Source organism: Patiria miniata, unplaced genomic scaffold (genome assembly GCF_015706575.1).
Source record: "Patiria miniata isolate m_02_andy unplaced genomic scaffold, ASM1570657v1 HiC_scaffold_13, whole genome shotgun sequence".
NCBI lineage: Eukaryota > Metazoa > Echinodermata > Asteroidea > Valvatida > Asterinidae > Patiria > Patiria miniata.
Genome location: NW_024037051.1, coordinates 17911385 through 17932769, shown reverse-complemented (window position 1 = coordinate 17932769; position 21385 = coordinate 17911385). Strand labels below are relative to the sequence as shown.

Here is a 21385-nt window from a genome sequence, read left to right as displayed (position 1 = left end):
TCTTTTATCTGATGTAAAAATGAAGTCCATATGTGTAAATATAAGAAAGTTATGCCTGTTTGTTCATCTGGTTCCATTTTTCAAACTGCAAGCCATTTTTAATGACCAAATGGCACTCCATACCTCAATTTGTGAGTGGATACTTCTCAAGCACTTTTCTCATTTTTTTGTAATGGCAACACTATGAATAAACTACACCATTAGAACGATCCGAAAACACTCTTTCAGCTGGTATATATGGTTGATGTATGAGCGGGCAAACATATCAACATGCCGCCTTTCTGAAAAGTAGTGAATATATCTGTGTTGAGGGTGTTCTGTGTGTGGTTTCCTGGTCGACTAAAGTCACCCATGGGAACCAGCAGGGGGGTTCTTCTTGTCGACAAAAGTCGCCCATGGTAAGGAAAGGGTTAACAACCTTGTTATTACTTCCCCCATTCACATCCATTTGGCAACACTTGTTTTTTCATATAAGTGACAAACGATAACATCACACTTACCTCCAGCGTGATCCCTTGAATGATGTCAATGGGATCGATGACGTTGCCCAGCGACTTGCTCATCTTGCGGCCGTGAGCGTCCCGTACCATGGCGTGCAGATACACCTCCTTGAACGGCAGCTTGTCCGTCAACTTGAAGGCAAACATGACCATGCGGGCAACCCAGAAGAACAGAATATCGTGGCCTGTCTCGAGAAGCGTGCCTGGGTAGAAGACTTCCAGGTCCTCAGTCTGCAAAAAAAAAAAACACGGAAGGTAAATTTGGTAGAACTAATGCAAGAAGGAAGCCTAGTACCTGTGAGGGCAGAGATGGTTACTGTTACTGTTTTAAGCTACCAGTTCTTTGCACCGACATGGCAGCATTGAGCTGAATACTCCAAGGTAGCGCAGATTGTCTTTGGAACGTAATACCAGCCCGATGAGGGTAGTAATAATGTTAAGCATTTTGATCTTTAGTTAAAAGCGCTATATAAGTATCCATTATTATTATTCTAGACTGGTTGACATTAACATATCATTATCATATCAAACATATCAAGTGTTTCATCTTGATTAGGGTAGAATGCAGAATAAAGCAGGCGGGTCCTTGAGGTTTTTTCAGGTTTACCTTGAGGTTTACCCTGAGGTTAACCCTGAGGTTTACCTTGAGCTTTACCCTGAGGTTTACCCCGAGGTTTACTTTGAGTTTTACCTTGAGCTTTACCTTGAGGTTTACCCTGAGGTTTACCTTGAGCTTTACCCTGAGGTTTACTTTGAGGTTTACCTTGAGCTTTACCTGAGGTTTACTTTGAGGTTTACCTTGAGCTTTACCTCGAGGTTTTAAGAGGTTTTACTGGATACCTCACGGTTCAACTTCGAGCAACTTCTTTAATTTTGCATTCTTCCCTTTGGTCATATGGTGACCAAAACAGTCCTAAATAATGGAGCAATCTCTAGTCTTCAGCTCAATCCAAATAAAATGTACTCTTACTTCACAAAGACAATTTGATCACATTGTCAAGCCACCTACCTGGTTGGGCCAGCCAAATATGGAGAATGGGAAGATGGCTGATGAAAACCACGTATCCAGTACATCCTCATCTATCGACAAAATGCACAGAAACAGAAATGAATGTGATAGGTTTGCAATACCCTTGCTGGTGGCCTCAATATAAACTATTTGCATTTAGCGGCCATCTTTGGGGTGTTTTGGCTGGTCCAAGAGGGCCATTTAAGGGCATGTTCGATCAAGGACCATAGTTAAGGCAAAACAAAAAATCTTCGGTTTCTGGTATGGAGCTTGCCCCAAAAGTGTTGCAGCGTTGCGGCTTTTTTTTTTTAACTTGTTTTTTCTTCAAATGTCGGATGATGACTGCAATTGGTGCCCGACTAAATTTAGTGCAAAATATATGGGAACCCAGAAAGGCCACATAGAGCTTATACTTGATCGTAACCCCATCTAAAACGGCAAAATCGTGCAGCAGCAGGATTCCAGTCAAACCAATGAGTTTGGCGGTTTTGAGACATCATCTTACATTAAAAAAAATAAATAATTTTGCCGCCCCGCATGGCTACGGTGACACGCGCAGACCAGAAACTGGAGCCTTTTTTTTTTTTGGCCTAACCATAGTTTGACCAACTCTGTTCAAACGCATGCTAGTCGACGATGGTTGGACTAGTAGAGTCGACTATTTAAGAGTAAAACTGATTTGAGTTTTATCGTAAATTAATTCATAGTTGGTATCCTTGGGCAAGCTACTTTACCTTGTTTGAGTGAGATCTTCTCGGCAGGAACTTTAAAGCGTTCAGCAGCAATCTGTAGGGCCTCTGCTTCAGATCTGGCGCTGACCCAATAATTGTTATCTACATTCTGTTATCCAATAAAACAATCAAATTAAAAGATAAGAAAAACATCATCAACTAAACGTTTCTCTTTCCCTACGTATACAATTTGGTTTTCTCATAAAAACTATATTGCGGTTAGGTAATCAAGAAGTTGTTTATAATCTGTTATGTGGAAAACTGTTAAAATTATCTTGATGCATTTCTTTATCAAATTTACGGAGAAATCTTTTCTCATTCCAAAAAACTTCTTTGATCCTGTAAAATGAGTCTTTCGAATATTACTTATTTTTTGCAGGGGAACTAACTTTGAACCTCATTTTGACATATCAATAGGCTTGAGCGACTCCAATAGTGAGAGGAACAATGGGAGGGACACAAGGGGCGTATGTTCGAAACTCTGTTCTCGAGTTGAATGAACGGTGTTCGCGAACAAGATTCTCACTCTCCACTATTGGGGAGTAGATGAAGAACGTCAAGAACAAAGATGGCGGACTTAGGCACCTACTGGAACTCGCATTAATATCTGTGTATAACATTGAAAGCAGCATTCATTCAGTGCAGGAGCAGTAACGATACAAAAATAAAATTGTATGCGGTTATAGAGTGGGCTTGTCAGCCTCGCCTTTGCCAAGTTCTATAGCTGTTTTGGGATTTCAGTTATTTTTGCATTAATTCAATCAATTGTCCCTTCTTAAAAACGGCGGCTGCCATCTCGAATTTTCGCCCAGCTGCACTCCACACGCACTTGGGCGTTCATAATCGGCAGTACGAGAACCTTTGCGGGTCACTCAAGAACAGGGTTTCGAAAACGCCCCAGACGTGGGTGAAGGGTTCATGTGCACATGGTGCACAGCATGCATAACTTATTTCATTCTGAATGTGAACAAGCCATACATGTAAGCATCAGGCGCTGAAGGCAATGCATTCGAATGTCCTCAAGGTGGTTTCCCCTTCGTAAGCCTGGACAGGGGCACTTGTGCAAGGAGTCCAAACCAATTTACTTACATCACCAGCAGGAATACTAGCATCGTCAACAGTTATGAAGTAACAGGGAATGCGATGGCCCCACCAGAGCTGACGAGATATACACCATTGCCTGCAATGATTAATGTTGTAGGGAATGTCTTGTTTGATAACAGCAAGAATGGCATAGAACAAACAAACAGGGTATGCATGGGGCTCAAGTCTGAGAGAAAAAAAGAAATTATAAATAACCAGTTTTTGACACAGAATGCCAATTTCAAGACAAGTAAACCTATTGTCATGATTGTGGTAGAACCAACTTCTGCCTTTTAAGCAAGCATGCTTTTGGCTGTGCTTACTCCTCCGTTAGAAACGTGCATGCCTGATTTCATTGAAGTGTTTTATTCAGGGGGAAAAAAAATACTGTTCAGCAAATTACTGTGCTTAAAAAACACATCTCCCGAGCATTAAACAGTCAAAAGCGATAGCAATGAATGGCATTTTGACTGGTTTTGTCTATTAAAGTCCACCATGAGCAAACATTTTCTGAGCTTAGCAAAGTTCTGTTCTTAGTAGCCACATGAAATTGCCCCACACCCCAGTTTCACTTTATTAACTGCTGAACAGAAAATATTGCTGAGCAAAGATATGTTGTAAGCAAAAATTTGCTGAAAACCAATCACAATTGTGTACATCCCAGGACTGATTGTGCTCTATAGACCATTATCATGTTGCAGCCATTTGATTTTCCCCATTCAAATCAATGTAACAAAAACGAGGCTGGAAGGACAAATAGTCTGGTTCCTTTTTGCACAAAAAACATTATCATTCAGTACTGTTATTGAATACAGGGAACATGACTGAAATGGTGGCAGCATGATAAAGGTCAGTTTGCTTAATTTTTCAGTCAAAAAATTTAATATTTCACAAGTTCCTCATTCAAACAAATAACATGGTTAGTGCCACTTTAGCTCAGGTTGACCTATTGACCCTGAAAATCCTAGCCAAACACCAGCCCCTCTGACAAGAACCACATGTTGTGTAATAAAATGCATGGATAATCAATCATCCTGTCAACAAGACTAGTCAACAAGCTCAAGTGACGGCTGTTTGCAGTCGCATGACCACTATAACACTCCAAATTGATAGACAGCACATGGTAGCATGGAACCATGTATTTAAAAAGCGATAACAAGGCACAAGGTTTACCTGATGTTTGTCAGCCAGTTGTTCCACGTCTTGATGTGCATGTCTGGGATAATCTTGAGTTGGCCTTCCTCCACGGCCGCCACAGCCTGTTTCGCCATGTCTGTGCAGTCCACGTACCACTGTGGCTTGAGCAGAGGCTCAACAATATCCTTAGAGCGACTGGAATTAAGACAAACAAGATTTGTTTTTATTAAGGGAATAAATGTGTGCTCCTGAGGTTTTTATCACTCTGTTTAAGACTGATTAGAGTCTGGGTGCTGATAATTACCCGAGCCGGATCCCATTCATAAATACCTTTTCGGTAAAATAAATTAAATAATTCGTTAAAAAAATCCCGATTTTGTTCAACGAGTTCACTTCATGCTTTTTTAAACATCCCTCAAGCAAAATAATGGAGTGTTCAGCTGGCAAGTAAGATGTAAACAACCCATTTATGGAGATTGACGTGCGCGTAGCATGTTCTGCGCACCTGGGGCGTTGCGTTTTGAATTTAGAACTATAAAATTCTGACTCGCTGGTAGTGTTGCGCATGCCTACGTGAGGATTGTGAACGTTTAAACAATAAAACGGTAAGAGGCACTGGATTTTTAGGAGTCCACATTTTATGGGACACTGGAAAAGTGTTTAAAACCAGCTAGCCATGTCTTTATCATCCGTTTAAGACCGGCCACGTGACGGGCTCTCGACCAATAGGAATAGCTAAACTGTCTCAGGTATTTATGAATAATTTTTAAGGACGCACCTTATTCAATATTTGAAAATCACTTTGACATTTAATTTAAGTATCGTGACTTTGGGCATGATACCCTGCTGCGTGGCATAGACTGGTTTATGGATTCTGACTGACGCAATTATATGTTTGTGCTAAGCCTATTTCATACCTGCACACAGGAACCACCATGGGATTATCCTTGGTCTCTTTGTACAGTCCCTTCTCCTTGAGAGCGGCAAGGACGGCCTTCCTTGCATCAAAGCGCTTCATGCCCTGAAAATGAAAAAGACCCATGCAATATGTTGTCAGCTTTAAAGGGAAAATACAACATTTGCAAACATCGAAAAATAAAACTACCAAGTTGTTACAAAATACCTTACTAGGATGTTGGTAAATGACATGCTTAAGCATCCTGTAAAATTATGGCACCTGGTGTGAAGCCATTTTCAAGAAAATGGTATATTTGTATACATTTCCAACGCTGGTCGGCCGACCACCGTTGGAAAAACCTAACTATTTTTCAATTACTGCTCCAAATTTAAACTTGTTTTTAGTCTAAATGTTGTTTTGCTAGCTATTGGTTCCATGTTCATGAACGGGTGCAGGCCAGCTAGACTGGTTCCCTTACCTTACAATGTTCCGGTAAATTGATCCATTTCATCTTTAGTGGAGTCAGGGAACCAGACTACTTGAATATTTTTGTTTTTCTTGGTTTTTCAAGCATTTTCGATCACAAAACTTCAAACATGTCAGTGTAACAATATTTGATCTATTATACTAACCCCCCAATTAGTTCATTTCTGAAAATTACAGCAAAAGCCAATGATGTACATTCCCTTTAATGCTCCACTCTTCAGACCCTATAACATCCAAACCACTCCACTGTGCTATGGACTCCCTGCACAAGTGCCCCCCCAATTACAAATAGAGAGTTTGGGAGACCACTGGGAGGGATGTTCTGCCGAAATGCCAACAATGCTTGGAAAACAAATAAGTTGTGTGTCCTTCAGGCCATAGGCATGGGATAAACTAAGCACAGGTGGCATGTCCCTCCCACTCAGGTTTTAGAAAGTGGTCACAAAGCGCCATCTACTGTTTGTGCACGGAGTCTATGTGGATGTATGGATTCATACAGGGCAAAATGTAACTGTAATAGGTGAGCTTATAAGCAATGACCTCTGCAATGACCTCAGCAATGACCTCAGCAATGACCGCTGCAGTAATGACCTCAGCAAAACCTCAGCGAAGGCTGAATCAGTAACCTAAGCAATAACCTCAACAGTGACCTAGGAATGGCCTCAGCATTGAACTCAGCAATGACAACAGTGACCTCGCAATTACCTCAGTGGAAACCTCAGCGACGGCCACAGCAGTGAACACAGCAGTGACTAATGCAGTGAACTCAGCAATGACCTCAGCAATGACTTCAGTAATAACCTCAGCAGTGACCTCATCAAAACCTCAGCGAAGGCTGAATCAGTAACCTAAGCTATAACCTCAACAGTGACCCAGGAATGGCCTCAGCATTGAACTCAGCAATGACAACAGTGACCTCGCAATTACCTCAGTGGAAACCTCAGCGACGGCCACAGCAGTGACCTAAGCAGTGTCCTCATTAATGACCTCAGCAGTGACCTCAGTAATAACCTCAGTAATAACCAAAGCAATGACCTCAAAAATAACATCAGCAATGACCTCACCTTGAACTGCTCACAGACGTCTGTGATGTTTCCCTCGTCCGAGATCATGGTGAGGAACTCCAGGTCATGGCGTTTGCCGACCTCGTAATCGTTGGGGTCATGGGCTGGAGTGATCTTCACAGCACCTGTTGATAAAGAGAATAAAAAACAATACATACACTTTACTATAGGGCTGTCCCAAAAAACCGAATACTCGAATTTTTTGATCATCAACCAAATATTTTAATAGCTTCTTGCTAGTTTGAATATTTCAAAACAAAAGCCTTCACACATACTAGCACATTTGTTTAGGGTGTAAATCAAGGATTTTCTTTTGTTCCTTTTCCCTTTTTCTTTGTTTGTACTATAATTTTTTTCGTAACAGCTCTCATTGGTTTTGTACGCGTTTACGACCTTGATTTGGTTCCTGCCCTCGATTCACCGATGATGTTGCACGTGAGTGTCCTCCATTTTCATAAACAAACGCGCACGCAACACACGCGATTGGGAAGTTCTTTTATCGTAAAGTTGTGGCGCTTTATTGTCAGGTGCCACTTTTTTGTCGACGGTAAGTTTATTGTCAACAGCAGTTTACTGATCACATCTGATTAGCACGTCAAAGCCCTTTATAGTTTCAGGCATGCAACTAGCAATTGAGGAAAAAACGAAGAAATTCTAAACCACACAAGACTTTGTACAGTGTTTTTCAATTTGTAATGGCAATCATGAGAAGTAAAAAAAACCAGGAAATCAGCGGATCCCAGGACAAGTTGTACATGTATGCCAGAGTTATAAAATACTTATTGCAAAACACTCCAGCACCACATATCGATCACGCCACGCAAATTTTAACTGGCATACTTTTCGTGCAACTTTTTACCGGCGCAGCACTCAGTTGCAGTTGAACAAGAATTTATGGAAACCTTTTTTACTACAACACTGAGAAGTGCAAAAATGGTCACAACAATTGTTCAACGGATGAGCTCCATGTTCAACCTACCAGTCCCAAAGTTCATGTCGACGAACTCGTCACAAACGATGGGCAGCGTGCAGCTGCGGAAGGGATGGATGACCCGCTTGCCGTGTAGATGTTTGAAACGTGCATCGTCTGGGTGAACGGCGACGGCCGTATCTCCTAACATGGTCTCAATACGGGTGGTCGCAACGATCAGCTCTTCATCTACATATAAACAGACACATTTGAAATAACATAACAAGTAACAATGACGAATGCTCAGGTATGGCTCTGTCAAGGAACTGGAAAAGGTTTGGCTAACAGCTTTTAGGCCATTTCTAACAGTTAAGTACAATACTGGCTCAGCATCATTTTTTTTTTTAATACATCAGTGACCAGGGACTTTGAGGCAGTTTGACCTTGAGATTTTTGACCTGATGGATTGCTACAATGGGAAGGCTTGTCAGTTTGACAAGTGTTGCATGTTACTGCTTTTGGCAGAGTTTCTAGCTAAAATACTTTTATTTTTTTTTGAAGCATGGCGGCATCTTTTAAAGCATGGTGGGTGCCTCAAAAAGTATGGCGGGGCACCAGTGTATTTTTACAGGTTGGAGAACACTTTGAACCTACTAACGAGCAGAGTCCACAGAAAAATACTCAGTTTAGATTTTTCGTGCAACTGAATGAGCACAAACCCATGCCGTCTTTGCATAAAACAGGAATACACCTGAACCATGGTGCACAACTGACACTGGGCTGGAGTGTTCTTCAATCTAAACAGAGATGTTAAAGCTATAGTCCATGATTTGCAGCTATCCGAAAAGTAACTGGCGTAATTATTGTTGAAAAACATACTTGGTTGAAAGAAAGTAAGGGGACTAAACTCCCTGTGAAATTATTCTTTCTGGCAAGCTGTCATTTTGAAGTAATCAACAAAAGAAGGCCTTTCCAACGGTGCTTCTTAAGACGCACCGTAAGAAAATCTAAATTAGTTTGTTATGTTATTCGGCGAAGCCCGCGCAAGCATTGACACGACGCACACGCAGTTGCTATAATTCGTCGGATCAGTGCGCGACATCGAGTAACTGCAATCGGCTCAGTGAGAACGTGTCTCGGACACTGAATTCAGGCCCGATTCAAAACATGATTCAGCAACTTTTGATTTGAAATTGAGATCCTAGAATGCTGTTTTTCTCGGAATGTACAGCTGAAGCTGAGCTGAAACTTCATCAGGTTAGTTGTTCAGTACCCTTCTTTAGATTTTGAGCACTTTTCTTGCTTAAAATGAACAAAATGCACAAATTACAAATGATGGACTATATCTTTAAACCACTGAGAGCATACTTATCCACTGAGTTCCATGCAATAGACCATTATCATGTTGCGGCCATCCTGATTTTTGTCCCATTCAAATCAACGTAACCAAATCGAGGCTGGAAGAAAACATAGTCTGGTTCCTTTTCGCAAAAAAAACCACATTATCATTCAGTGCGTTATTGGGCACGGGAACATGACTGAAATGGTGGCAGCATGATAAAATCTATGTGTAGCTCTCTTCATGTATCTCTGAAAATCTTATTTATCCAGATTTACCTGAGCCTTCTACCTTGTAAGCAAAGTAGACCAGCACTCCAAACTCAACCTTCTCCACATAACCAGGGACGAAGAGCAAGGTCCGTCCAGGCAGCTCACGCTTGTCAACCTGTGTGAAAGAAACACACAGTAAACACATTGGTTAGTAGAAACTGCACTTGAATCACTCTCAAGATGAATGCATAGGTTCCCAAAAGAAAAACACATTAAGATAGCCTGAAGTGAAGTTCATAAATACAGCATATAGCCATTATTGAAACCTAGGATTCGGTTCAACTTCAACCTTATATTCAGGCCCATCTTAACATCTGGCACTGAAACCACTTGTAGCTCTTTCAATTTTTGTACAGCTTTGTATAAAAAAATATTGATATTACCGTAGCTGAAAAGGGACTCATACTGCACTCAAAACGTCAGAGACTTTCCCAATTGGAGTGGGAAAGTCTCCACTCCAGAGCTAGGGAGAAAGCCAAGGTTTTTAGAAGTTGCCAACAGCATGCAGTGGCTGATGCAACCTCACATAGACATGCAACTGGGAAATCACAAAAAAAGAGGAAATTCAAATTTTTCCCAAACTTTGTACAGTGTTTTTCTATTTTCAATGGCACACATCTGAAGTAAAACAAAAAGGGAATCAGCTGATCCGAGGAAAAGTTGCATGCCTGTCACACGTGTGATACTGTTGGCTTGGAAAGATTTCCTTACCTGGACACCACTTGACACCCTGTGCACAAACCCTATGAGACTGGTCTGAAAAATTCCAAGTGTTTTCTCAGTAAATGCTTAAATATTTTCACTGCTAATATGACTTTTTAGGACATGTTATCACTTTCTGATGGCTGATAGGTCACTGCAGGGAAACATTAATGATGTCCATGTATTGAATTCTTCCTGCTTTCTGTAGCCACGTCATTCCTGGGTAGCCGTACCTCAATATCTGAGATGGCACTTTTCAGAGTACACGACCAGTTGACCAATCGGTTGCTGCGATATATCGTTCCATCCTGGTGCATGCGTATGAAGGCTTCCTGCACGGCATTGGCCAGTTTGGGCTCCATGGTGAAGCAGGCCCGGTCCCAGTCCACGGACGAACCCATCAGGCGAATCTGGTTGTAGATGCGATCGCCTTTCCTGAAGGAAAGAAAAGTGTGACGAAAATAAATTTGGAGTAGTACAAACTTTAACACTAATATTGACTCAACTTGTACCTCATGGTTGACAACTTGACATTGAGTTAAAAGGTGGCCATGGAGAATTTAGGAACAATCTGCTTGACTTGGCACGGAAGACAAGAATGCGTGCCGACATTTCCCCCCCACTTAAAATTCAATAGTAAAACTTGAACCACCTACTGAACTGTTATATACATGTACAACTTCCATGACAAAATGACACTTGGGGAACTTTTTGGACGAACCTTAATTTAAGAATGGGTCCAGGCAAGTGTAAAAAAAATAATAAACCAATGTTCAATTTTAGTGGAACACCTCCTGATGCGTGTGACAATGAATACCAGAAAAGACAAAATTGCTATCATTATCATTTGTATTTGAATCCTTTTAATGTTGGAGTCTGCAATTCGCCCGATATCTTCGGTAGTAAAAAGAAGGTCCCAGGTTCGAGTCCAAACTCAAATCCAACCGCACCAAGTACACATGATGATATTTATTATGTCAACTAAAAGTTTGCTTAATCCTTACTCGTTCTTCCATTTCCAGACTTGTTCAACAAACTTCTCTCTTCCCAGGTCATGCCTGGAGAGCTTCTGCTCTCTCCATAACTTCTTCTCAACGACGACTTGGGTCGCGATACCAGCGTGATCGCAGCCTGGATTCCAAAGGGTCATCTCCCCTCGCATACGATGCCTGAAAAGTAAAGACAATACTGGAAGCATTTAACAACTCTTCACCTTCTGCATACATTGTATTTCATGGTACATGTGTGTGTTTATTCCCTTAGGCCGCACTCAAGTCGACCTTGCCACAACACAGAACAGGATCAAGCTGCGCCTGAGCTACGACTGTTGGGAACATATCAGTCGCCAATTTTTTGTGACCTGAGTGTAACTTCGACGATATCAAGACGATCGGCATCAGTCATCATTTTCAACTTCTGGGCCACGACGGAACGTGTTCCTGGCAGGCGGGAATCAATCGCAGTCAACCTGTGTGAAGTTAAGATGTCGGCGCACATTCGGATCATCTTATTTCATTTTGTAGCCACAATGGGGTAAAAATGGTCAAATGAACAGACTTGGCCTTAATTAGCAAATCGTTTGTTATAAACACGGGTACCGCCATTTTGAAAACGTCACATGATCACACCTATGCCGTGAAATCGTCATCGCGTCATGCGTGATGTGAGCATGGCTGCGATTATTTGTGTCGAGATGCCACTTGTTCCACGAGAATCACACGATTTCAGTTTTTTTGACCTGAGCATTACTTTTCTGCGTGCTGCTGATGGTTCAGTCGCGACGCAAACAAAGTGCAGGTCGACCTCAGGCCACTCTTAGTAATCCATTTAAAACAATACAGTTCTTGAGCAGTTAGGGTTGCACTGTAACATTATTTATGAAACCCCAAAGTCGTTACTTATCCAAGGAAATAAAAGAGTTTATTTCTTTGTTAACCTGGTACTTTAAGACGTAAATGTGAATACTAAATATGATATGACTTTCTTCACTTACATGCAGGTCAATGGTGACCCTTTTCGATTTGAAAATTTTTCTGCCAAATAAATACTTTACTCTTTCTGTTACCGTTACAATGGTGATCACGGAACTTAATAAAAATTATATGTTAATTCTAGAAAAGTTCATTATGATCGTTAAACCAAATGTTCACTACGAACAAATATTCACTACAAGCAAGCAGAAAATTGCCATGTCTGCTGTAAACCAGGCATTAACACCTGTTAGGGGCCTTTTAGGGGCCTGGCCGTCAATAATGGCCCAAGCCGAGGCCCCCAACCAGTTTTAAACCAGACGTTTAAAACTGCTCCACCACAATTATCATTCCCTTTCAATATACCTTTTTGGTCAGAAACTTTCCCAAAAAGTCAGACAAAGGACAAAATTTTGTTGATATTTTGTTCAACAAGTATCCATTTTCAGGACACTTCTATGGTGCGCGTTATGCGTGTGGTTTGCTCAACATCTTATTCTCTGTATATGGAGATCATTTCAGTGATCACAAGATGGCGTTTAAGCAGCCAGTTGTAGAGGGCGCACGACATATTTGGCATGGAGTGCCCGATTTCGATACTGGTTTTGAACATCGTTGACCCGTGTTTAAACGGCGGTGTAAGTCCACCCACATGATGGGCTCTCAACCAATACAATGGGTAAACTAGCTCAGGCATTTATGAGCATAATATTAAGTGCCTTTGAGTCTCAAACAAAGGTAAGTTACAATTAGAAATGCACACTTTTCTGTCCAGTAGCAAACTGTCAAGAGCACAACTTCTCTGAACTGGCTACTTACCATCTGGTGAGGGCGTCCTCCACAGCATTAGTGAGGGCGTGGCCAACGTGCAAGGAACCTGTCACATTGGGTGGGGGGATGCAGATCATGAACGTGCCCTTGGGGTTGGGGTCTTTCAGGCTTTTCCTCTGTGAAGTAAACAATAAGTAATAGTTATAAGTTTTTAAATACAAGACATTTACAATGTATAATGTCAATTTCAGGTACCAAATAGTGTTTTCTTTCAATTTGGGGATCGGAGATGAATAGTTTTCCACACTTACTCCATATTCTGGTTTGAAGAATCCTTGCTTTTCCCACCACTGGTACCACGCAGCCTCTACGTAGGCTGGACTATAGGCATCAGGTAACGGACCACTCACATCTAGAATAGGAGCACACGACCACATTGTACATGTACATGTTTACATCACACGGGCAAGCCACTCCCATTAGTTTCTGTGACTCCCTAACCTTTGGCATTTTTGTTAAGAACCTCCCTCAATCCTACAAAATGTCACACTAGCATGTTCTTCAGCACTTTCTTTCAACAGACGTCAAGCCCTCAAAAGAGTGATTGGGACGTACATGTTGATGAAGTAGTGTGACACTTGTTCTCCACTCTTGGTTGTGGATATTTGAGTGGCTCTGGTTTCAAGTAAACTGCTCTTCTCCGAGGTTTTCTTTGATTGGCTCATTTATAATTAGGTCATATACATGTAGGCACCGCTGGCTTTAGTTTAGTAAACCTCAGTTTGCTGGAGATTGTCTTTGATTCCTCAGCAGACTAGCATATTACTAAAAGAAAGCCGACGCTGCCAATATGATGTACATTTTTATTTGGCCAAAAAAAACAGAATATTCCGCTTCTGATTACATGGCATTTGAAAATAGGGTACTGTGGAAGGTAGGTAGGGTATTTTTTGGAGGGGGGGGGGCATTTATTTGTGTTGATCATACATTTATGTAGACCTGTGTCTGCATGTAGTCATGGGTAAAAAGATAGAAATTGATGGGTTTTTTTTAGGTTTTTCACATTTTTCTCGATAAAATTAGGGTTATTATTATTTTTGTTGGCCTTATCAACCAGTCAGATTTAGCCTCTGGAAAATAAAGTTCAATGGAAACTGGCACCGGCCAAATATCCAGCGCCTTCAAGGTGAGTGCACTTCAGTAACATTTCAATTGTTAGTTATTACTATTACATCATCTGTTTGTGCAATGTATATTGGGGCGCTGTGGTCCAATGGTTACGGTGTTCGACTTGTGTGCCGTGGTGCATGGGTTCGAATCCTGGCCGTGGGAACATGGTGCTTGTGCTCTTGAGCAAGGCACTTTACCATTATTGCTTCGTCCTTCGGATGGGACGTAAAGCCGTAGGTCACGTGTGTTGTGTAATGCACGTTAAAGAACCCAGTAACACTTATCGCAAAGAGAAGGGGTTTGCCCCGGTGTTTCTGGCAGTGGCTGCAATGTGCGCCGCAGCACCTTGTAAACCGTTATAAGGTGCTACATAATGGGTCTCATATTTCTCATACACTTTATTTACCTTTCTTTAATAATTGACATAAATTCCAGCGCCTTGAGTACCTAATTGTTGGTAGATACGTGCGCTATATAAGACTCCATTATTATTATTATTATTATTATATTTAATGGTAATAAAGACCACACGTCACAGCAGAAAAGCCAAGTTAAACTCTGTTCAGTTTCCAAGTGCTACATCATCATGTTACAAGTCCTTAAGTGTAATTACCATTAATTAATATGCTTACATTACATGGTAGCCTAAAGCAGGTCAGGTGTAATCGTTTTAAGTTTGTACCTTTCTTCTCCCCTGATGGTGTAGGAATCTCATAAGTTGCTGAAACTTTCTCTGACTTCTCTTTCTTTTCCTTGGCCTAAAGAAAAAAAAATGATAAAAGGGGAAAAAAATCAATGCGAAACATGTAAAATAGTTCACTACAAATTGTACAAAAGAGGAACTGATGCAAAACACGCAGAAAAAAGACTTGTTAGGCGAAGTAAAAAAAAAACGGTTGACCGTCCAGCGGAAAACAAGAAACAGTTAGCTTTTTGAGTACTGCCAAGTATCAAGTAAGTGAGATAAAAAAAAAAAACAATACAAAAATAGGATGCCTCTTCAAAAAGGATGCGGGCAAGGACGGTCAATTGGGTTGTTCTTTTTTTGCAACCTGACGCCACTTTTTTTCTTCATATATCATCTCAATGAAGGTCACTCATTACAAAAAAAAATGATGATAAGACATGAATCTGGGACTGAGAAACATTTCCGATTTTGTTAGGAAATACTTGACTCTTGACTCTCCATAGACTTTGTACACAATCGCAGAAGTGGAGTCGGGGGCAAGATTACCATATGCGAAGTTCACTAATTTTCCTCTGTATTGACTAACAAGCCCCCAGATAGCAATTTCATGTCATCAAAGTCAATTTGAGCAGTGAGAAATACAAGCATTTTCTTTTTCAGTCCAATCTCATAGGGTTTGTACACAGGGTGTTGAGTGAACTTCGTATATGGAAATCCTTCCGAGAATTTTTTTTTTTTTCTTTTTTTTTACTCAGCCTTACAATAACTGTTCAGAAAGACAGATGGGAAGAATGTTGCATCATGACGCCACGTTTTTTCATCATGTATTTATCTCAATGTCAATGAATGTCAGTCATTACACAAAATGTTGAAACATGTTGAAAAGACATGAATAAGAAATCATGTGGCATCTGGATGCCACACTCTTTCTCATGGTTCTTTTTTTTGTAAACAAAATAAACACATCAATTGAATAACATGAATAAAGGACAAAATGAAGAAGGGGATCGGGAAAGAATGATGCAACCTGACGCAACTTCAGAGGTTGTGTACAAACATGACAAAGTCTATGGGGAGTCAAGAGAATGTTTTAAGTACGAAGTGGCTATCGTTACGGCACTCGTTGTTTAGCGCCCTCTACGATATTTTTTCGATACGCACGCAGGTATATAATTATTTATTTCCCCACGTTTTGTCGAGCAGTGCGCCAGCTCAGCCGATAGAGGGTAGGATTTTGCACCGCGAGGTTGGGGGGTTCGAATCTCAGTTTTGCACTCAAATTTTTTTCATTTTCTAACCTGAGGCTTTGGAGGATTTTTTTTAAAAGGGAAATAAAGTCCGAATTTCATAAAGTTCAAATTCACTTTTTTCCTTCTAATTTTATATTTTCTTGTCATGTTTTTTTATAAAAGTTGCCAGGTTGCAGTCTACCGTAACGATAGAAAATGGGAAATGCGTTACGGCTGCCGTAACAATAGCCACTGCGTTTTAAGTATTTCCGAACAAAATTAAAAACGTTTCTCAGTCCCTGATTCATGTCTTCAGATATGTCAGGTCTTACCATCATTTTTGCTGGTAATATGAGTCGGATGAACGAACTTCTTGAAATGATAGGCCTAGACCTAGGCTATATGAAGAAATAAGCAGCATCAGGTTGCAACATTCTTTCCAGGGATGGTGATCATGAACATGATAAAACTTGACGATGCAAAGCTGAAGTAAAACTAAATTAAATTGGCATACCTGTATACACACGTACTTTGCGACAACCTGGAAACTCAGTGACACACTGAGACAGTGACAATGACTGACTGACAAACATGTGACACTCCCAGACTGATGATGATGAAACAAGTAGTAGTAGGCCTACAACAAGATGAGATCAGTACCTACCGCAGATTTAGCTGGTTTTTCTGCCTGTTGTTTGGCCTGCTTCTCTTGTTTCAGCCTCAATTTTTCCAATTTGGCCTGTCGCTTGGCCTCTCGTTCTTGCTCCTTCTTCAGCTGTGCTTCCGTCTTGGGCGGGCCGGCAGCCCCGGCCGGTGCACCCGCTCCATCACCGGCCGCCGCCAGCTCCGATGACTCTCCGGTATTTTGCGGACTAGCTGTTGGCATATTGAAACCAAGTCACCCTACTTTGTTTCCTGTCAACACCAACAAGGTTACCTTTGGAAAAAGTCCACAACTTTGGGTAAAACTTCGTCTTTTATTTGAAACAGATCAGCATCTGGCCTTAACAGTGGTTCGTGATTGCATGAGACACATGCGAAAGTGCCGACTGCGCATGCTCCGTACCATCCTCTGCAAAATGATGAAATCGTACTTTTTATATTGACATATTGTGGAAGGTCTTTGGATATATTTTAGCAATATTTATCGTAAAAAAAACAATAAAAGACAGAAAAACTTTATACATTGAACAATTTTAATGTTTGTATTAAAATTAATGGCTTAAAGTTGATTTTATAAAGCAAAGTATTGAACGAGCCGCAATATGGCAGCTCTCATTGTTAGGAGACTACATTGCAGTCACACAGTGACCGCTGTCCCACACAGTGACAGTGTCATGCATGCCAATGCGTGCAGTATGCATCGGTACCGCGAATAGGCCTACCGAATTGCTCCATGGTTATGGAGATTTCTCCCTCCCCCACATTGAGGTCCCCCCCGCCTCCCCACTCTTTCTTTTAACTCAAGACAACAAATTATGTACCACAGCCAAAGTAAAATAAGATTCATTTAGTATACTGTGTATTTTGATCAAATGTCAAGTTAAAGCAGACCAAAGATTGAGACAGTTCCGAGTTTAATGATTAGTATATAGCGAATTATTTTTCCTAGAGTGTTTCATGTAAACGCAAAGCTAAGACTTGCCACTATGACCGACTTTTTGTAAAATTTTGTTTTTTTTATATATGTATTTTGTCAGTACATTGTAGCCGCAACACAATTTTCGGTTTTCAAATTTAAATAAAAAAAATATCAGCGCTAGCATGCATCGCATTGCTTCCCACCCTTTTAAATTAAGTTCGACATTGCCGCGGTAAATCCCACTATTTCATCATCTAGAGCGATATACTATTGTTGATGTCATAAGTGCGATTAAATAAGGACCATTATGGGAGAGGGACCTTTCACTTGCGAGTGATCAACCAATAAATAAGGGAAAAGTCCGATTTTCGTTGAAGTCCGATTTTCATAATTATGACACCGGCCAAGCGACTTGGGCCCTATTTGCAGGGCGGGGTACGAGCGAAGCGCTATCATAAAGGATGCACATCGGTATCGTGACCAGCGCCCCTAGTGCAATGTGGTGTCCTGGTGTAGGGTTGTTTTTGTTTACATTTCAATATTCGTATTTTGAGAGTTAAGGATGAAAACTTGCTCTTCACATTATTTTGCACGAAAATAATGTCTGATCACAGGCTGATGAAGGATTGAAAAGCGAACGCAATACAGGCCTGATTTAAACTGTTTTTAAAAAATCTGTCAAAACAATTATCGTTTCCTTTTTTAAAAATGTCCGCACAATACTAAAGTAGTAGTGGCGGAGTTGAGAATCCGTATCTGTCCCTGTCCAAAATACAAAGAATAGAAGTCAGGCGCGGATCCAGAGCAGGGGTCGAACCCCCCCCCCCCTCCCCCCCCCCCCCCCCCCCCCCCCCCCCCCATCCCGCCCCGCCAATCCCGCTCTGACACACACAGAATAATGTATAGGCTATACAATTATGAAAAATGATAAGATCGGATATAAACATCTAACGGGCCTGACTCCTTCCCCCCAGTCCGCCAAAATTTCAAAATCCGCCCTAATACCTGTTTCAGGCTACATAATAATAGTGTTCATTGTCGCGTAACGACAAGACATGTTTAGCACACGGCCTACGACTAATGAGGCTGCCGTATACAATTTTCCAAACAAAACAGATGATTCATTATTGCCCGAAATATCGACTTCGATTCTGTTCGCCCATGGAGCCAAAACAGATGCACACAGCAATGCTCCGGGTTTCTCCGCCTATTATTAAGACACATTGTTTTTGAGGAGAATTCCAAGGAAGCCTGATGGCCGAGTGGTTAGATTCGTCGTCCACGAATCGCGGAGCCCGGTATCGAATCCCGTCGGTGTCTTTTTGCTTTTCAACGCACGCGTTCTATTCAGTCATTATAAGATGTTTAATTTCCCGTCGTAAATTACCAACGGTACCTTAGCTTAATCGGTAAGCTCTGCGGCTGGTACTGTCCGTGAGTTCCAGGTTGGCGCCTTCGTATAGGTTCAGGGCATGTGGTCCACTCGGAGGATCAGGGCTTAGGGGCCGCCCTGTTCCTCCCTTAGCTCTTGCTTTTACATGGTGCCTGGCCCTCCGGGTTATATGGATGGACAGGGAAGGAAGTGTGTATTGGCCGGGACACCCGAGAGCCCAGAAGAGAACTAAGGGCGGGCTGGGGCATTGTTATGGCTCAGACCGACCCCTGAAAGCTTGGCTAGCACATAACTTTTTGATTTTTTTTTATCTCTATTTTTTCCAACTTTGGTTAAGTTTGATATTTACAGCCGCTCGGCAGGTCTACGGTAGTATCCAAAATTAAACCAGGTCTGTGTCATAAATCAATAAATATTTAGCAACTGACTATTGTCCTAACCAAAACGAAGTTTCGTTCGATCACTATGACTATACCATTATTCATGGCTCTATTTCCAATTGACGTAAGAAACGCCATGCAATAACATACCGGGGAAATAAGGATGTACATTGTAATATATATATTAGGGGCCATTCAGAATTTTCAATGTTTTAAAATTTCGACTATTTTTCCAAATTGTGGGTGGGTGGGTCAAGCTAAATAATTGAAAATCGAAATTCACTTTTCATGGAAAAAAAAGATCCAAGTCTTTCCGAAAGGACACGCAACCAGCACAGGCCCGCCAGTGGGATGTAATGATGTACATGCAAGTGCATGTACATGTACATGTACATGTTTTGTTTTTTTATACTGCGTAACAAATCAGTTTTTTTTATAAATCGAAATTAGGGGTGGGTGGGTGGGTCAAAATAATTTGGAAATAAAGTCGAAATTTTAAAACATTGAAAATTCTGAATGGCCCCTTAGTAGAAGTATTTTTTTCTGGGGGGGGGGGGCTATTTTTTGACGTTGGTGGCGCCACTTAGGGGCCATTCAGAATTTTTCAATGTTTTAAAATTTCGACTATTTTTCCCAATTGTGGGTGGGTGGGTCAAGCTAAATAATTGAAAATCGAAATTCACTTTTCATGGAAAAAAAGATCCAAGTCTTTCCGAAGGACACGCAACCCGCACAGGCCCGCACAGTGGGATGTAATGATGTACATGCAAGTGCATGTACATGTACTTGTACATGTTTTGTTTTTTAATACTGCGTAACAAATCAGTTTTTATATGTATCGAAATTAGGGGTGGGTGGGTGGGTCAAAATAATTTGGAAATAAAGTTGAAATTTTAAAACATTAAAAATTCTGAATGGCCCTTTAGTAGTAGTATTTTTTTGGGGGGGGGGGGGAGGGCGCTATTTTTTGACGTTGGTGGCGCCACTTACACCCCTATATACTACTCGAAAAATACCAATATCGTGAACAGCGCCCCCTAGTGCAATGTGGTGTCCTGGTGTAGGTTGTTTTTTTTGTTTACATTTCATTATTCGTATTTTGAGAGTTAAGGATGAAAACTTGCTCTTCACATTATTTTGCACGAAAATAATGTCTGATCACAGGCTGATGAAGGATTGAAAAGCGAACGCAATACAGGCCTGATTTAAACTGTTTTTAAAAAAAAATCTGTCAAAACAATTATCGTTTCCTTTTTTTAAAAATGTCCGCACAATACTAAAGTAGTAGTGGCGGAGTTGAGAATCCGTATCTGTCCCTGTCCAAGATACAAAGAATAGAAGTCAGGCGCGGATCCAGAGCAGGGGTCGAACCCCCCCCCCCCCAATCCCGCCCCGCCAATCCCGCTCTACTGACACACACAGAATAATGTATAGGCTATACAATTATGAAAAATGATAAGATCGGATATAAACATCTAACGGGCCTGACTCCTTCCCCCCAGTCCGCCAAATTTCAAATCCGCCCCTAATACCTGTTTCAGGCTACTAATAATAGTGTTCATTGTCGCGTACGACAAGACATGTTTAGCACACGGCCTACGACTAATGAGGCTGCCGTATACAATTTTCCAAACAAAACAGATGATTCATTATTGCCCGAAATATCGACTTCGATTCTGTTCGCCCATGGAGCCAAAACAGATGCACACAGCAATGCTCCGGGTTTCTCCGCCTATTATTAAGACACATTGTTTTTGAGGAGAATTCCAAGGAAGCCTGATGGCCGAGTGGTTAGATTCGTCGTCCACGAATCGCGGAGCCCGGTATCGAATCCCGTCGGTGTCTTTTTGCTTTTCAACGCACGCGTTCTATTCAGTCATTATAAGATGTTTAATTTCCCGTCGTAAATTACCAACGGTACCTTAGCTTAATCGGTAAGCTCTGCGGCTGGTACTGTCCGTGAGTTCCAGGTTGGCGCCTTCGTATAGGTTCAGGGCATGTGGTCCACTCGGAGGATCAGGGCTTAGGGGCCGCCCTGTTCCTCCCTTAGCTCTTGCTTTTACATGGTGCC

General features: G+C 41.4%; 1 protein-coding gene across 1 annotated transcript in view; it reads right to left on the bottom strand.

Moving 5' to 3' along the window:
- The window catches only part of LOC119721439 (valine--tRNA ligase-like), a 28716-nt gene extending 11692 nt beyond the window's left edge, over window positions 1-17024 (bottom strand). Inside the window, exons 1-15 of the mRNA XM_038191520.1 lie at window positions 16624-17024; window positions 14725-14800; window positions 13184-13284; window positions 12921-13048; window positions 11136-11300; window positions 10365-10566; window positions 9436-9544; window positions 7888-8067; window positions 6909-7033; window positions 5378-5481; window positions 4497-4655; window positions 3330-3420; window positions 2244-2349; window positions 1510-1580; window positions 501-731 (exon numbers count right to left, since the gene is read on the bottom strand). Of these exons, the coding sequence (XP_038047448.1) occupies window positions 501-731; window positions 1510-1580; window positions 2244-2349; window positions 3330-3420; window positions 4497-4655; window positions 5378-5481; window positions 6909-7033; window positions 7888-8067; window positions 9436-9544; window positions 10365-10566; window positions 11136-11300; window positions 12921-13048; window positions 13184-13284; window positions 14725-14800; window positions 16624-16845 (2070 nt within the window). The 5' untranslated portion in view covers window positions 16846-17024. The remainder of the gene's footprint in view (window positions 1-500; window positions 732-1509; window positions 1581-2243; window positions 2350-3329; window positions 3421-4496; window positions 4656-5377; window positions 5482-6908; window positions 7034-7887; window positions 8068-9435; window positions 9545-10364; window positions 10567-11135; window positions 11301-12920; window positions 13049-13183; window positions 13285-14724; window positions 14801-16623) is intronic.
- Between the last annotated feature and the right edge of the window lie 4361 nt (window positions 17025-21385).